Below are 17087 nucleotides of genomic sequence, written 5' to 3' on the forward strand. Positions count from 1 at the left end.
AGTCACGGGAAAGGGGTGCTCTGTGAGGTGGAGGCTGGGAGGTTTGCAAACTGCGTTGGAGGAATTTCATCCTTGAAGGCGGCGCTCGGGCCACCAGGCATTTTGCACAGCTGAATGGTTGCCACAGGAGATGAAAAGATTTCTCAAACATGCAAGAAAGAATCAAAACAACACTATATGATGAAAAGCTCGGAAAAGACGATTTGACACAATACTGCCCCTCTAAGGGCACTTGAACTAAACCTGATACACCTAAAAAAAATCCCCCAAATATCTGAGGGGCAACAATAGAAAAACCTTTAAAAAGTGGATTTCTGAAATAAAATTGCATGAAGAAAATATATTCCACAACTTTGTGTCCAAAAGTAATCTTTCATTCCCAAAATAACTGATCGATGAGTCTAAGCTCAAAAACAACATAAGAGACCTTGAGTTTAAATAAACATAAAACTAACATTAACCAGACACAGATAAACCTGATCTGTACTCTGAACCAGACCCAGAAATATACTTCCGTTATAACCCCAGACTCGTGGACCCGGGTTCGATCAACACTCTGTGTGTGTGCTTCACCCTTTTACTACAAGAGGCCACTAGAGGGCAGACTAGAGTCGGAACATGGAGAACTCCCAGAAGGTAAAGTTGGGAAAACTAGAACAGGGTGTAGCTTATGCAGCAGATTCAAGAATCTTAGCAGTTACATACTTCATTCTGTTTATATGAAACATTTGAGGACGTGCTCAACACATCCTCCAAAAAGACATAATATGCGAAGAAAGACTCCTAAGAAGTAATTAAAGGCAAATGCGTTTCTGGACCACAGCGACTGTTTATTCTGAACCTTGTGACAGAATCCTTCTGCCTGCTTGTAATTTCATTTTTAAGGTCACCTTGTTTGAACCCAGAAAAACTGAGCTAAGGGGCACGAGGGAGAGACGCAGGGAGATCGCAGGAACTGCGGAGGGGTGACTCTTGTAATCTTGTTGTGGCAGCTGTCCCCGTCGCTGTCGTCAGAGAACTCAACCTTGATGTGCAGGTCATGATTGGACTGGACCAGTTTGTGTGCAGGGATCACACACACATCCACATAAACACACACACACACACACACTTGGCTGGCATGCTGCCCAGGGAACAGTCTATTGACGTCAGAGAACAGGCTCTTGCCTCATCCCAGTCCCTTTTCTCCAAACAAACTCAAAACACTCAACCAGTCCTGCTGCACTGATTCTCACTCTTCTTTTCTTTCATGTTCTGCTCTCTTTCCCTCTTTCTACTCCAGTTTTTTTTTCCTATTGGACAAAAAATAATTGCTGGGGTATGGAGCATAAAGGGGGCAGGCGTTAAATAAGCCTGTTAAGTAAGCCGGAAGATGAGGACAGCATGCAGCGGAAAGAAGAGGTGATTTTATACACAAACACTTGACACTTGTTGACTCAATGTATCCATCTCCCTAACAGGCCTGTACTTGCACATCAATATCACTTGAATATATCACTGTATTGCCTTAGCCCTTTCATGTAATTAAGAGTGGAAAGCAAGTTCGTGTTGGAGTTTTTCCAGGATTGATTGCTTCAGTCCCCCAACTCACTCCCTCTAACCCCCACACCCTTTTTTATTGCTGGCTTGACTAAAATGTGGCCCAGCCAGCAAAGAGGTTGCACATAAGGTTTGCTTTAAGTTCTGTGAAATACAATGAAAGTAGGAGTAACATGCTAACATGAAAGTTTGTAATGCCAGTGCAAAGCAAATCCAGTAGAAACCGCAGGGTTGAAATTAATTTGAATAATTTAAATGTAAGATGGCCCAAATTTGATTCAAAGTAGCTGCGTAGGAATTCAACCTGTTTGTAAAACAGGTTGAATTCTTAGTTCTCTGGTCCTAAATGGACAAACAAAATTTAACTAACAAGAAAGTTTTCAGCAATTGTTAGCATAACTAATTAAATTGGAAATAAAAGTTCTCCATGACATCATTTCAATCATCTGTGAGGCAGAATTTTTTTTTTACAAAAGTAAAAAATACAGAAAAAGTGTCAATCAAGAGGAGAATATTGTTTCCATCTTATATAAAGTTTGTTGTTTATAATCTAATGTCATTACTCTGACCAAACCTAAAGTGATCGACACTGTGTGTAGAACTTTAACACACAATTTATACAAACAAGTAAAACTTTTATTTGGTTTTATTTAATCAAGGACGATTTCAGGTTTTTAGTTTTCAGTAGCACTGGGGTAATAATTTCTCATAAAAATGTTATAATTTTGTACAATAAAGTGACAAAAATATCACCTTCTAGCTAATTTGATGAACATGTTGGTACCAGCATTATGGATAATGTTTGTAACTAAAATGTTTAATTATTATAAATTAATAAAGAAAAATAGCTGTGTCATGAAAAAAAAAAACATACTTAAGGCTTAAAGTGACATATTGCTGTAAAGTATGTAATTTGTCATTGGCAGAAAAAAAAACAGGGAAAAAATGTTTCTTCATTATCTTGTGAATGTTATCTATGCTTGTTCCCCAGGAATAATGTGTTCTCAGTTAGAAATGTCATAATTATCTCTAAAATAGGATTTGAGAATAAGGGACAAATTAAAAAAAAAATATGATGGAGAAAGTACCATGTTTGACTTCTGTGTTGGCTGAAAATAACCCATAAAATTTGAAAACATAATCCACAGTTAACAGTAAATTATCAAAATAATGTCAATTTTTACAACTATGATATTTCCAGTTTTTATAACAAATATTCTAGTATGAACATTGAATTGTTTATTACCAAATAAATTGAGTCAAGAATATACCCTCTATACCAGAATAATTAATAATTAGATTATTACTTTTATTCTTTTTTACTCACATACTAAACTATGCAATGAAATATTTGGTTTTAATGTGGTATTAGACAATATATGATTTTTTTAAAAACTATTATCACTAGCTTCCTGCAGAGCTGTAACATGTCATTCTACTGTCATGTTTAAAGAGAGAAACATGAAAAATGCAAATAAAAATAAAGGTTGGTTGTTGTTTAAACATGTTACACAATAAGGGAGAATAGCTAGCAAAAAGGAAGCAGCATATAACTTCAAACTGCACAATTATTCATACCATGATCTGAAATATTAGCAGAAAATAACTGAGTCGTGTATTTTCTCACTCATTTATATTTTGCCCATTCTGTTGAGCTACAGTTCACAAACAAAAAGCTTCCTTTTATGCATAACATGAACTTTTGATGTGCACAAATTATATCACAGTAGTAATTATCTATGAAAGAACCAAAACATAAACCCTTGTTGCATCCAGAACAAAGGCATGCGCGTTCACTCCAAACAGATGGAAAGCAAACATGGCATGATCTACTCTGGACTGGATTATGTGCGGATATTTGAGGTTGGTATCCAAATGAATGCCTGTCGTAAAAATCTAATTAACACTCATCTGCGTCAAACCGTCACATAGAATAAAGGAAGGGATTCCACTTCACACATGGACAGTAAAATTGAAGTATGCACTCAAAAAAAGCTCTGATTAGAGGTCGTGGTTTATGGATTTTGGAATCCTTCCTCCATGAAGATATTTTCAACAGTTTCAAAGCAATCAACAAAAAAAGCTGCCATGCAGATGACTTACAGTAAGGCAAAAGTTAGCTTATTGTTTTAGAATAACTACATTATGAGACTTAGCCTGAATGCAGCGCCTTGCAAAAGTATTCGCACTCTTTGAACTTTTCTGCATTTTGTCTTTTACAATTACTTTGTATTTTACAGGGATTTTATTAGATAGACACACACACAAAAAAACCACTTCATAATTGTGAACAGAGAGTATGACACATGCATCCACAATAATAAAAAGTTTTACAAATCTGAAAGTCTCTCCTGTTTACTCTGGTGCCCCTAAATAAAACCAGAAGAGGCCTAATTAGTCTCCACAGGATAAAATGAACAAAGAGCATCAAGAAGACCAAGGAAAAGAGGAAGGGAGTTTTGGAGAAGTTTAAAGAAGAATGAAATCAGACACTGAAGTTTGATTTCCGCAAGAAAGAAAACAAACTGCCTGGGAGAAAACATGAGCAACTTTTAATCCAGCATAAAAACAACCTTAAGTTGCACTTGAGCTTCACTTAATTAACCTTGAGTGTGGAAGCGCAGGGAGCAACATGCAGCCAGTGATGGACCGTATTCCTTGAGGAACTTCAGACACACACACACACACACACACACACACGCACACGCACACACACGCACAGACAAACGCATCTACACCACAAACAAGCATCTCCTCCCGTCACGCCGCATCTCTCTCAGATCGCACAAACAGAGACTTCCACAGCGATGTGGTGAGTCATACTTCCTGTTTGACCTTACATGGTAGAGGCTTTCCCCCGCCCCGCACGCCTGGTTGCCACGGCGACGGCAGGAAGCAGGGACACGGGCACACAGAAAATAAAAAACAAGACTAAAGACTTGCTGATTGATGGCTGATTCATCCGGCTTGAGGACGGCAAACGAGATTCAAGCACATTAACTGAATCATTTGCAGGTGATTCAAATGCACTTGTACATGAAGTACTGAGCAAAAATCTCCAGTCGATTCTATTCAAATGCTGCTTCAGAGGAGACAGAGCTTTTCATTTCATTCAGGTTTCTTTTTCCTCATACAGTCTGGAGAACTAGTCTGAAAACACAGATATTAGATATTATCCGTGGTTTAAAATATTTCCTATTTGCACCACTATAACGTGCTGCCGTTTGGGTCTGAGGCAGGTGTCTGAATGCTTTTTTGACAAAGTGCGCATTGGACATGGTGAGATACCTTATTGATGATGTGCTGCTGTTGCTGCTGCTGTTGAAACAGTTGCTTGTGCTTTTCCAGGAACTGCTGATGCTGCTGCTGGACCACCAGCTGCTGCAGGGCCTGCGCCTGTCCGCACGGCTGCTGAGGCAGAGGGGCCGACTGGGTCCTTCCCAGGGGACGGTGGCCCCGCACCAGCTTGGAGACGGTGGGAGACGGGAGAGGCAGACCACCCAGACCGACTGTGGAAAAACCAAGAAATGCTCTTATTGCTGAGCGGCGTTGAATTTTATTTTGCAAGCTTACAGATGGACTAAGGCTCATAAAACAGGCAACCTATTAACTTTCCTCCCAGGCAACAACCAAACAGTGCTTGTTAATATTTTAAAATATCATCATCAAAGCCTAGTAAATAAATTTAAGAACTTAACATTTTATGAGTAAGTTAACTTCTCCCAAATTCATAAGTTTTGATGCTTTTGGCTTAAAACCAAAAATTTGTTTCACACAAAATAAGAACAGAACAAAAGATCAATAAACCAGTGAAGAATTATAAGTCACAAGAGTTCATTAGTAAAGAAGCTGGCTGTTTCCAGAACTCTGCATCCGAACATACAAATGGAAAGTTAAGTGGAAGGACAAAAAAGCATATAATCGATTGTCTTGAGAGAAATTTGAAGAAAATCTGTTTCAAAAACTCTGCTGGCAAAATCTGAGAATCTATGGAGTATTATCAAGAAGAAGATCCAACAAAACCAATGAAGTAAAAATAAGCTTCCTTAAAAGTTTAGCAGCCTTTCAGCTTTTAATTGTCCTGATATAACAATTATTTTCTCTGAGAAACTGAATTTTACATTTTTACAACAATAAATATCCGAAATATGTGACTTTTCAATGATCGTTCCAATTCTTTGAAATCCCATTTATAGGAGAGAAATAAATAAAAATATGCTAATGAAAAAAAAGCGGGGAGTGTAAGATGAAGATAAGAAGGTTTATATAAATGTTGCGGTGGCTGCTGACCCATTGAGCTGTGGCTCTGCTCCATTAGCACCATGTGTTGAAGGAGGGGGTTGTGACCAGCTGCGCCCCCTCCAGGCCCGTCCCTGTCCAACGCCGACGAGGCCAAGTAGGACGGCAGGTGGGAGGTGGGCAGAAAAGCCGGGGCCAGTGGAATGCCCGGCTGCAACGCTGGCAGCGCCAGATGACTCTCGCCATCTTGGTGTCCCGATACCACCTACAAAAGAGACGGAGACGGAAAGACACGAGAAGACGGAGAAGAAAAGAGGGAGGCAGACAGTCGGAGTGGGAGAACGGTCAAAAAGTGACACGTGGGCAGAGAGATGGAGAGAGATGGTAATGCCAAAAATCTGATATACTGTACACCCACTTGCCAAAAATACAACTCAGCGCCTGTTTCAGCAACCGTTAATTCTGTATCAAACTAAATCAGTTTCCTGTGTTTTTAAATTTATTCCTTAAAGTAACAATCAGGACAGTGTGGGTCATTAATGCTGGTTAGCTTGTTTACTCACAGAGTTTGCAGGGCCAGAGGCAGGCAGTCCTAAAGTGATGTTGGGCAGAGAAGGTGACGTGTAGAGAGACAGCTGGCTGAGCGGACCGTCCCTGGTAGCCAGCCTCTGAATCAGAGAGGCCTGAGCACACATGCACCAAAACAATCTGTTAACAGAAACCTTTTCACAGATATTTACACTGACTTTTGTTTTCTAGAGTTCTGAAACATGAAACCAAAAACTGGAGGTTGCTTTATTTTTCTCTCCTCTATGAGACTTTTTTTTTCTCCAGAGAAATGAAAACATTTGTACACAGAGTTCAGAAATGATGCTTTAATTACATCCTTGAGAAGTCACTGGTTATTTGCCAGTCAAATATAAAAAATTCTGAATTGTATTTTGTCATGTTCACTAAATGCAGTGGAAGTGAAAACTCACTTCCCGCTCGTCAATAAACAGCAATTTCTGTGAAGCAACTTGTTTCTGTAAAAATCAAATAAAGGTCAGAGACCAAGTGTTTCAATGTGTGAATGGGCAAAATGAGTCACTTCTTTATTTTCTGTTTCATTTAAAACTGATACCAGTATCAATGGCTATGCTGAAAAGAAAACATGAAAAATCCTAGCAGGAGATGTTAGACTGAAAGTTCATTCAAAAACTGTCTTTAAAAGGGAAAATTGTTATAAAAGCATTTACTGAGGCAAACAAAAGAGAATTTTACAAATATTATAAAGCTTGATGAACAAATCAATGGCTTGGTAAAAAAAAATCTAATCTTATCATAACCCTAGGTTATAATGACTCTGTGGTCACTATGACGATATTGCATTGCATATACCGGGAAGACGAAAGTGTGTCTGCAGTCAGAGGGATGCACACGTGTGCAGCCATCCTGCTCACCTCTCCTGGGCTGGTAGAGATCGGGATCCCATTTTCACTGGGGATGTTACTGGAGCTGTTGTTGGGGGAACTGGGGCCGGAGCCTGGCGCACTGTTGCATGCAGAGTCTGTAATACACACAGCACAGAAACACACGACAGGAATGGTTTAATATGCTGACAAGCAGCTAACTGTTGACTAATGAGTCTACCAGGAAATTATATGACTTTTAGAAGCCAAAGCCAAATAAAATAATTCATTGTATGTTTTTTTTTTTTCTTTTACAAGAGGATTCAATTTAATACAATATGTCACTGGATATCATGCTGATAGTGCGAATCTAATTACAGAGTTTCCCTGTGGACTATCTGCAGAGATTGTTCAGCTTTAATAATGTTATCACTGCTTAGTGATTTTCCTCTTCACGTCATCATTTTAAAGCAATAAATAAAGATAATAAACTATATTAATGACTACAGTGACATCACCTACATACAGCATCAACTTATTTTGGTATCTTAAAACATGCAGGTTTAGCAGTTGGTTACCATGAGAAAAACTGGCCTGCATGGTGACGTCTACGGCTCGGATTCAGACTTTTTAACAAGCCATGTGGCAGCCAACGCTTTAAAAACCATCTTGCAGAATTGTGTTTTATTCAACAAGCAAACTGTTTTTCACACTTTACAGAGATATTCAAAGAGAAAGTGAGACCGTACTGGTAGCTGCAGCTCTCCTTCATGTGTGCTGCAGTAGTGTATATTCCCACACAGGAAGCAGCTCAAACACCAGCCCTTCAATTTTATGACTTTCAAAACAAAGTGCCTCTTTTATCAAGCATGAAAAATCTTTTTTTTCTGCAAGTTTCTTGCAGAAAAATTTAAATGGATGCAGAAGTGAAATATGAGCTTAATTTTCAATTATCTGTAAAATGCTGGCATTTAAGACAGATAATCACGAGTTGAGTTCATTGAAGACAGTGGGAATTTTTATTTAGTTGTTGATTAATCAACTTAAGGGAACGTGTTTGTTCACGATTCTCATACAAACATGTTTTTTTTTTTTTTAAATAATTGCCAGTTTGCAAACTTGCACTTAAGACTTGCAAAGAAATGGATACAACATTAATCACAGTAGTAAAAAAAATACTTCTTTCTTTTTTTACAAACCTGCAATGGCCAGAAATGAACAATAAAGTTGAATTTAAAGGCATTTTTAGCTGTATGTGGAAATAAATACATATTTTTCCTCCTTAAGATTGTATCTAAATCTTTTTTTTTTAACCAAAACACATGTATAAATGAACAGAAGCACAGAAACACAAATATGCATTTTTTTTGCTAGATGTACATATTCAAATATATATATATAAAATGAAAAATTATGTTGGAAAGTCTAAAAAACCTACTTTGCTACAGCATGGTGATGTGTGGGTTGTGATTTTTTTCCCTCAACTAGCATTAAAACCATATTTTTTTCCATTTTGTTCAGTTGTTTGTTTCTTGGAAATGAGCCAAAACTTTGTGTTTTGGTAGAAACATGAGGACCTGTGAGAATACATAAAACCTAACAGTATTTGCCATGTCAACTAACCAAAGCAACGCTGGCATCCATTGAAATTACAGCAGTTTTCTCTGTTCCTACCTATGAAATGCCCATCACATCTCACATAGTCTAAAGTTCCCTAGAGGACACAAAACATACCAACCCGCTGAGCAGTATGATGTTCATTCAGGAGGCTCGTTATTGTCGAGGCTCACAGACGTACAGCTGAACCCGTTCATGTGTCCTGACAGCAGTATTACTGCCTCTCTCCCCATAAATCCTCATGGTATAGTGAATTACTGTGTCTGTAATTCTCTTCCTCTCTATCTTAACCACAGGAAGCGATTATGTCGCTGTTTATCAGCAGGCCTATCTTCTCTTCACTATGGAATGCCCTATTCTAGCTGTTCAGCTATTTTTATGTGAAATTTTGTTCATTTTGAATCAAAACCAAAGCATGAATTGTTCAAAAGATTTAAGATTTAAATCTTAGAAGATGTAAATCTTCTAAGATTTACATCTTAGAAGAAGATGTAAATCTTCTTCTAAGGTTATAAAGAATAAAAAGAAATGCAAATTTGGGAGATGAGACCTGCAATTTAAGTGAGCTTTGAGGTTCCTCTAAAAGTTAGAACTGTTTCAAATTAGAGCATCAGTGCTGAAAGTTTTCTCAAAGTAACAGTAGAAGCTCATATGTGTAATACTTACAAAATAATACAAATACGTCATTTGAAGGCTGTGCTCTTTTGAAATAATGTTCAGTCAAGTCAACATGAAAGGAAATTGCTTTGTAAAAAAATAAAACAAAAAAATTATTTTTAATGTTAAAAGAAATTAATTTTTGTAAAAAATCCACATAAATGTGAAGCACATTAGATGTTTTTAGAGAAATACTTAAGCCTGTTTCTTGCACTGTGCTGTGTCTCACCAGCTATGTCGAGCGATCTCTTCTTGGCAGTGGTGATCGGCCCGTCTTTCCTGCGGAGCAGAGGGCTGCTTCGACGCTCCGTCACCTTCTGCTTCAGCCATGAACGGCGCTTCAGGTTGGGCTCAGATGCTGATGGGACACAAATGAGGAAAAACGTTTTAAAACTGAAGTAACATCGTAGAAAAACTCAAAACTTCACTGTAATTCAAACTAACTGGAAGAAGAAGTGAAACTAAAGTTTATACATTTTTAAACTTTAAGGTTAGAATATTATTCAAAATATATAGTCTGTAGTTGGCTTTAAGATTGTATTCAACCACAACTGTACAAATGACACAAATAAAGCATCAATATTATTACATTATTCTCTAGATTGGAGAACCACATTTATAAGCAATAACTTGAAGTAGTTATATTCTGTCTGACTTTATGACTGCCCCACTTTCTTTACAATGTTGCTTTGCAAGCACTTATTTCTGCAAAGCTTTTAAACACTTACATGTAAGTCAACTGGTTCATGAGTTACACTGATACCAACTGCTTCATGGTCAAACTTATTTCATTTGGTATCCTCTGTCCAAAAGACATTGTTACAAAATTATTATTCTTTACTCAGTTCAAACTTAACAGAAGTCATGGGGCCATGTTCTTTTAAGGTCGAGGAAAGCTGAGCGTTGAGATCATGCAAAATCAATTCATAAAGACCCCCAGGCTGGGATTCAAACCCAGGACCTTCTTGCTGCAAGGCAACAGTACAACCAACTGTGCCACTGCGCAGACCGCAATGTACAAATATTGAAAGAAATGCAGCTTGGGAAGCTGAAATATGTAGGTCCAATCCTTTCTGACTGAAACTGCCAATCCATCAGCAGCATTTATGTCCCTTGAGACTGATTGGCTCTATCCCTCAAAAGCGTAGTTAAGACTGTGTACAATGGAAAGCTTCTACATCGATACTAAAACGGTTAATGCGTATTTGGGGTTACAACTATAACAGTAGGCAGCTTAGGTGTCTTAGAATGAGTTTTAATTATTTACGGATTTTAGATATTTGCAGGCAGTTGTGGTTCCTCAACCATGCAAATGCTGAGGGGTGAAATGTTTTATGACGAGTTTTAATCCTCTCAAATCAGTCAAAATCAAACACCAAACATACAAATATGCTAGAAAAACCTACAGACTGTCAAAAAGGAGTACAAAGGCGTCTGAGGTGGATTCATTTCCATCTCATGCTCTCATTCTGTGTTGTGAACGCCCCACAAAAGTGTTAAAAAACTGCAACCTCTCTGAACTTGTTGGTCTGCTACTCAGATGTATTGTAGATTGCAGGGTTGCATAAATGGGATCCTGTTTGTTAGCAGCTATTGGTGCTAATGAGCTTGTCCCTATAGGCCATCGAGTATGAGCCGGCCAACAGATTCAGAAGCAGAGGTTAACCATCTTCATGTGACAGTGGGAGGCTCGGCAACAATAGAGGAAGCAGCCAACTGGCAGCTTTCTTGACCCGGTGCTTAATGATGCCACCTTCATGCTTTACTAATGAACACTGCTAGTTTCCAGACACTTCCAATTACTTTGAAAAAAAAACTAGGGTTTGTACAAATAAGAAATAGAGAAGCTGAGGTCCAGATTTCTCGGTTTAAAACTGCAGATGGTGGATCTTGTTGGAGATTCTTTGCGGCAGGCGCAAGATGCACACAGAGGGCAGGAGAGGTAAGCAAAGGGTAAACTCTGGGAGTCGTGTCATGGACAGGGCAAGGCCTTTTTGGGACAAACTTTGCTTTGGTGTCTCTCTGCCAGACAATGGCAAACACTAGCAGTTCCCTCCCCTCCTCCACGGGTTTCCCCTCAGTCAGTTAAAGCTGGAGGGCTGACCCACGGCTGACCCAATGCTCGTCCCATGACCCTGTATGAAGCAGACTCTGCTACGTTCATTAGCCTCAGAGCAGGAGGTGGGGCATTTTGGTACAACCAAGTGGAAGCAATTGATTCTTTGTGTACAGTAGTGATTTATTCAGCATTGCGAGATTTATTCTGGGTCATTAAAATCGAAGAGAAGCACCAAAGTTTTTATGTACTTCAAAGAAGTGCAAAGCTCTCATTATACCTTCACATAAGAGGGGATGAGAAAACCTATTGTGAACCTATCATGTCCAAGTGCTTTTACAAATACACACTTAGTTTTCGGGGAACAATGCAGCTGAACTTGTGAGACTCAATTATTATTTAATAAAAGGGCTTCCTGATAAGTGGAGTGCACTCCTCTGGTGTCTTTGTCAGCAGGGACGAGGTCAGTCGGGGTAAAACGCTATGCATTAGCAGCATCGGGTCCGACTGTGGGAGACCAGGAGAAAATTATAGGTCCACACTGAAGATCACGTCAGATATTTTATTACTGACAGAATCAGACTATGGAGATTATTACTAATTAGAAAAAATAAATTAAAATCTTTTTTTTTATTTACTTTATTAGAAGCAAATAAAACCTACAGCATATGAAAATATATGTTTTACAACCTGCAGTATAAAGCAGGCACAACATGTACTGACTTTCTTTAAGATGTTTTTTTGGCTGTTGTGCAACACAGATGTTTTCAATTATTTGATCAACAACACATGTTTTATAAAGTGGATTTCATAACTGTACTGGCATAATTTTGTATACTTTCTCTCAGATCCTAAATATCACATCATTAAAAAAACATCTGTTTCTCATCAGGGTCTTAAATTAGATTAATAAAACCTTCGATAAATATCATTGTGTCAACGTTTATTTAAGTCAACATTAAAAGTCAGCATGTGAGAAAACAGCAGACTCTGAATTTATAAACCTCTACAACCGATTTTATGAGCTTGGAAGAAAGCATCTTCTGACCTGAAGTGGCGGCTTTGGATACGGAGAATATGGCTTGTTGCCCAGGGCGCCAGCCTTATGGGGTGACATCAATGCTCGGAAAATTTTAAATACTTTCTGTCCATCTGGCCCAAAGTCATTCCTTCAAGGAGGCTGCAACATTTTATTTTATTTTCTTTATTGTTGCAGCCTAAAGTTACTGATTTTGCTACACCTTTTTCAAGTAGTGGTAGTCAAAGTTACAACTTTTATTAAACTTTATTTTTGCTATAAAATGGTCTTACAAAAAAGTTAAAATGGATGCACACAATCTTCCCCCCTAAAAAAAAAACAAACAAAAAAAAAAGATTTCAACAGAGTTAACATTTAAAGTGTAAATAAAATTTCCGAGCAGTCTCTTGAAAATCGTGTCTGGAGGATTTGTTTAAGGGCAGAAGAAGAATTATATATTAGTCAAGTTAACATGAACTGTACATACAGTATAAACAAATCCTATAGAACATCTCAACATTACAGAGCCTGTCTGACATGGGAGTAAAAAAAAATAAAACTTGTGGCCACGACTTGTTGTAATTAAGTAATTCCCACAAAAATAAGTCAGTTATTCCAACGAGTTATGCTGTTGCCACGAGTTTAAATCTTTTTCTTCTCCTAAGTCACAAAATGAGGTGAGTAAAGATGGCTGACTGGGGTTGACTGGCTGGTTAACGACACTGATGTTTGTATCTAATCTGATCACTTATTTGGCAGTAAAGATTAAGGTTATTTTACTGGAGATTTATTAATAAGGAGTCTAAACTATATTATATCATCTCTAGTTAAGAATAAAAATAAACTGAAAATCTGAACTGAGTGTTGAAGTCCAGTTCCCAAGAGCTACTTCCTGAAATGAGACAGATTTTTATAAAACATTTTTTATATTTCAAATAAAAATGTATTTTTAACATATTTTTGCCATGAACACCTTTTATTAATTTAAGACCTATAAAATCTCCTTGTGTTCCCAATATATTCTGGGAGCAGCAGAGGAAGGGGATTACCCAGGGCGGCATCCGTGTGAGAGCTGTTACTGTCCAACTGTTAGAGGAGATTTTCCTCAACTTTTCAAAACACAGCTTTATCTTTATGGAAGTTCTTAAAGGTGACATCATTTATTTATTAGGCTACTCTCCAGTGCAATAATGCTTTTCTTTTGCAGCCTTTTTCTTGTGGATTCACATCTGTATGTTAGCTCATTGTCCTGCTGTGAATTAGAGGCGCCGTGGTGCAAAGGAAATTGTTTGAGAAGTCTTGTGGTTCGTCCTGATGCAACTTTACAACCCCAAGTCTGCGCTGTCACCTCCATTTCAGAGAGAAGAGGCGTTTTACTGACAACCGCTCCAAAAAAAGTTAGACTGCTTATCCAGTCAGACTTCCATGAGCTTGAATTTTCTGACCTCCAGGTGAACTGGCTAAAACTTCAACCAGGAAAGATTTGCAACAGCTTCACATTTTCCCTTTTAGAATAATCTTTATCTCGCCTAACAGACTGACTCCAAATAGTTTGGAAATGGACTTTTAAACATTTCCAGATTGATGGGCAGCCACAGAAGCTGCTCAAACATTACTAAAATCCTGGTTGGCATTTTATTGACACACACTTTAGCGCGCCAGATCAGTAAACTGCCAAAATGTTTGCTTTCGTTCAGGTGGCCACATTTGCAGATCAGTAATCAGCTGATCAAAAACAGCTGCATAGCCACATCTGGTAGTGACTCAATGTCTTGATAAGGAAAGGTCTTATGAAGAAAAGGTTTTTCTGCATTTTGTTCAACTTTTAAGCATAAAAAACTTGTATATTAGTGACTTTGCTGTTTGTTTGAAAATATGTTTGCATATTTTATGGCTGCAACTAATGAATATTTTAGTAATTGCTTAAGTTATCAATTATCCTGACTATTAATAAGATTTTTAAAGAATGGCACATTCTACACATTTTTTATTTAAGCACTGAAGTCTATTTATATTAGGAATGCATGCAATGATGCAAATAAGCAAATAAATCAATTCATTTTTAAAACAAACAAACAAACAAACATAAACCAAGTGAAACTAAAACCATGCAACTTGAGGAGTTTTGGCTAAATCAAAGGTTGTTTTTATCTTAAATAAAAGTGAAAATATTTTTTGTAAAGTTTTGGCATAATTACTGTTCTGAATAGGTATTCTTGACAAATAGTTTCTTTTGAGTCTAAATACTCCAGTCAATGATTATTAAATTAGTTGATGAGTATTTTAATAATTGATTAAACACAATCTGATTAATGGATTCAGTCTGAGCACATTTATTATATTTTAACACAAATATTCTTACAACTAATATTAAAAAGTGAAATTTCTCATGACGTTTTTTTTTTTCACTAAACAACTTAGAGTTATAAAAATAAACATTTATGGGTTAAAAAAATGATGGAGTGGAAGGAGAAACAAGTTATGAGCTGAAACCAGGAGAACGATGGAAGGAGAGCGAAGGAGACAGACATGGCAGCGTGGGCTTGAAGGGCACCGGTCACTGTGGGGCGTTCACCTCAGGACAGAGTGACTTTGAAGGGTGTTAATGCCGACTGGGCAGAAGCGCGACAGTTTGCACACGTGCAAACATGTTCGCTGCAGAGAGCCCAGACTGGTTTTACTGCTGATGCTGGCATTTCGCTGCAGATCCCCCTCTCTCTCCTCCACCTCTTCACCTCCTTCTATGCCCTCCTTTCTCTCACTTCCTCAAAATTCCCACTTCTCTCTTTTATTCTGGAATTAGTTCCTCTCGCCTTCATTGTTAGGCCTTTATGGGCACATTGTGAGCAGCCGTTGGCAAGGGCGGGTGCTGCGCTTCATTACAGCAAAGGTCACTGTCCCACTTTGCAACTTTTATGACCCAGAATAAGTAGAATTTTTAAACTTTATGTCCTCTTCCTCTGTGGTCCTTTTGCTGGGACAAAGTAAGAAAAGCCTAGAAAGAGCTAAACTTCTTTTTTTTTTTAATTAAAGGCTCAAAAAGATTCTATCCTTACACTTTGATAAATCCATTAAGAGGATATGATGTTTAGATTAAATGACTGTTTGAGTGCTCCTGAATGTTTCAACAGGGAGTTGATGAGGAAACTGCTTTTGACAGAAAACATATTGATCAGCTGCTCATCTGTTTGACAGGACGGAGCCCCGAGCTCCTTGGAGGCGTGATGGGGAAAGTCGTGCCGCTCTGCCAATAAATGGGAAGGAAGGAGATTTACTGTATGGGAATCAATAGGCTCATTTGCTCCAGCTCATCAGCAGAGCTTCCGAGAAACATTGTACATGCGAGATACATTAGATAAGTGGATCAGGGGCGCAGAAGCTGGAAGAAATGCACGTGGTCTTATCTGGACGTTGTGTTCGAAACATAAAAGTTAAAGAGATTACTGTAAAACACGAGTTTCAGGATTAAACATAAGTAAAAGTAATCATCTGTCCCAAGAGGAGACGGCTTGCAGCTAACGACCCCCCCTACTGGAGATGACGTAAGGTCAAAATCAGACTCTAATAATACAAATAATGTCTTATTATATCATGTCCTAAATTAATTCAATCAACAGTGAAAACAACTGATTATTTAAAGAACTTTACAAAAGTATTTTATCTCTTAAACCTGTTTAGATTTATCTCAAATATGAACTTATGTTATTAATCTGGATTTTATGTGATGAACATGGTGGGAAGTGAAAAGAAAAAAAAAACTTTACAATTAAAAATGGGAAAAGTGTGCCATGCATTTGTTGGGTCAATATGTAGTGGAACCACATTTTGATGCAGACAGATTTCACTACCAGCTTTGTGTGTTTAGACACAGACATGGTTGTCCATTCTTCTTTGAAGTACATCTTAAGCTCATTCAGACCAGATAGAGGATTTTCAAGTCTTGGATTCTCCAGTGGATTTAGATTTTGACATATGAATTTGTTTTAATCTAAACTTCTATTTTTTCTCTGCCTTTATCTTTAGGGTCAAGTCTCAAACCTTTTGTCGTTTCCAACAGGTTTTCTTCCAGGATTGTCTTGTATTTAGCTCTACTCATCATCTATTTAAAGCTGCAAAAGACAGTACATCAAATCCACAGCTTGAGGTGCCGTCTCCTTTGGTCTGACACATGAAGTCTCAATAAAATTCAAGTTCAGGCCTGTTTTGTCTACCACTAAATTATTGTTCCTTTTATTGTGACACCATTGAGCCACTGACATTAGTCACTCGGCATCGTTGAGACATCTGCAGGACAGTGATGAAAGACAGCCACAGTTCACATGCAGTTTTTTTTGTTTACGCTCCACAGGACAGAACGATACTTCCTGGATTTTGCGCTGAATCAAAGGTTCTCATTATTTTCCCATGTGTTTCTTTGTGTTACTGCAGCCTTAAGGGGAATTTGCAACAGTACACCATGAAGTTCACACCCAGAGCCGGCAACAGATTTAGGTTGCATGGTTAAGACTTCCCCAAATCTAGCATTTGCAAGCATTTTAAGATTTTTTTTTTCAGCACTTCACTGTTGTAA

General features: G+C 38.0%; 1 protein-coding gene across 2 annotated transcripts in view; it reads right to left on the reverse strand.

Annotated features, from left to right (window-relative positions):
• Positions 1–17087, reverse strand: part of hdac4 (histone deacetylase 4) — a 125395-nt gene that overhangs the window by 36156 nt on the left and 72152 nt on the right. For both annotated transcript variants that reach the window (XM_088002372.1, XM_088002376.1), the window contains 5 exons: positions 9673–9801; positions 7221–7327; positions 6342–6461; positions 5830–6043; positions 4828–5048 (listed from right to left, as the gene is read on the reverse strand). In XM_088002372.1, the coding sequence (XP_087858498.1) occupies positions 4828–5048; positions 5830–6043; positions 6342–6461; positions 7221–7327; positions 9673–9801 (791 nt within the window). The remainder of the gene's footprint in view (positions 1–4827; positions 5049–5829; positions 6044–6341; positions 6462–7220; positions 7328–9672; positions 9802–17087) is intronic.

Source organism: Poecilia mexicana, unplaced genomic scaffold, assembly GCF_051168715.1.
Source record: "Poecilia mexicana isolate PSO_F unplaced genomic scaffold, ASM5116871v1 scaffold_2, whole genome shotgun sequence".
Lineage (NCBI taxonomy): Eukaryota > Metazoa > Chordata > Actinopteri > Cyprinodontiformes > Poeciliidae > Poecilia > Poecilia mexicana.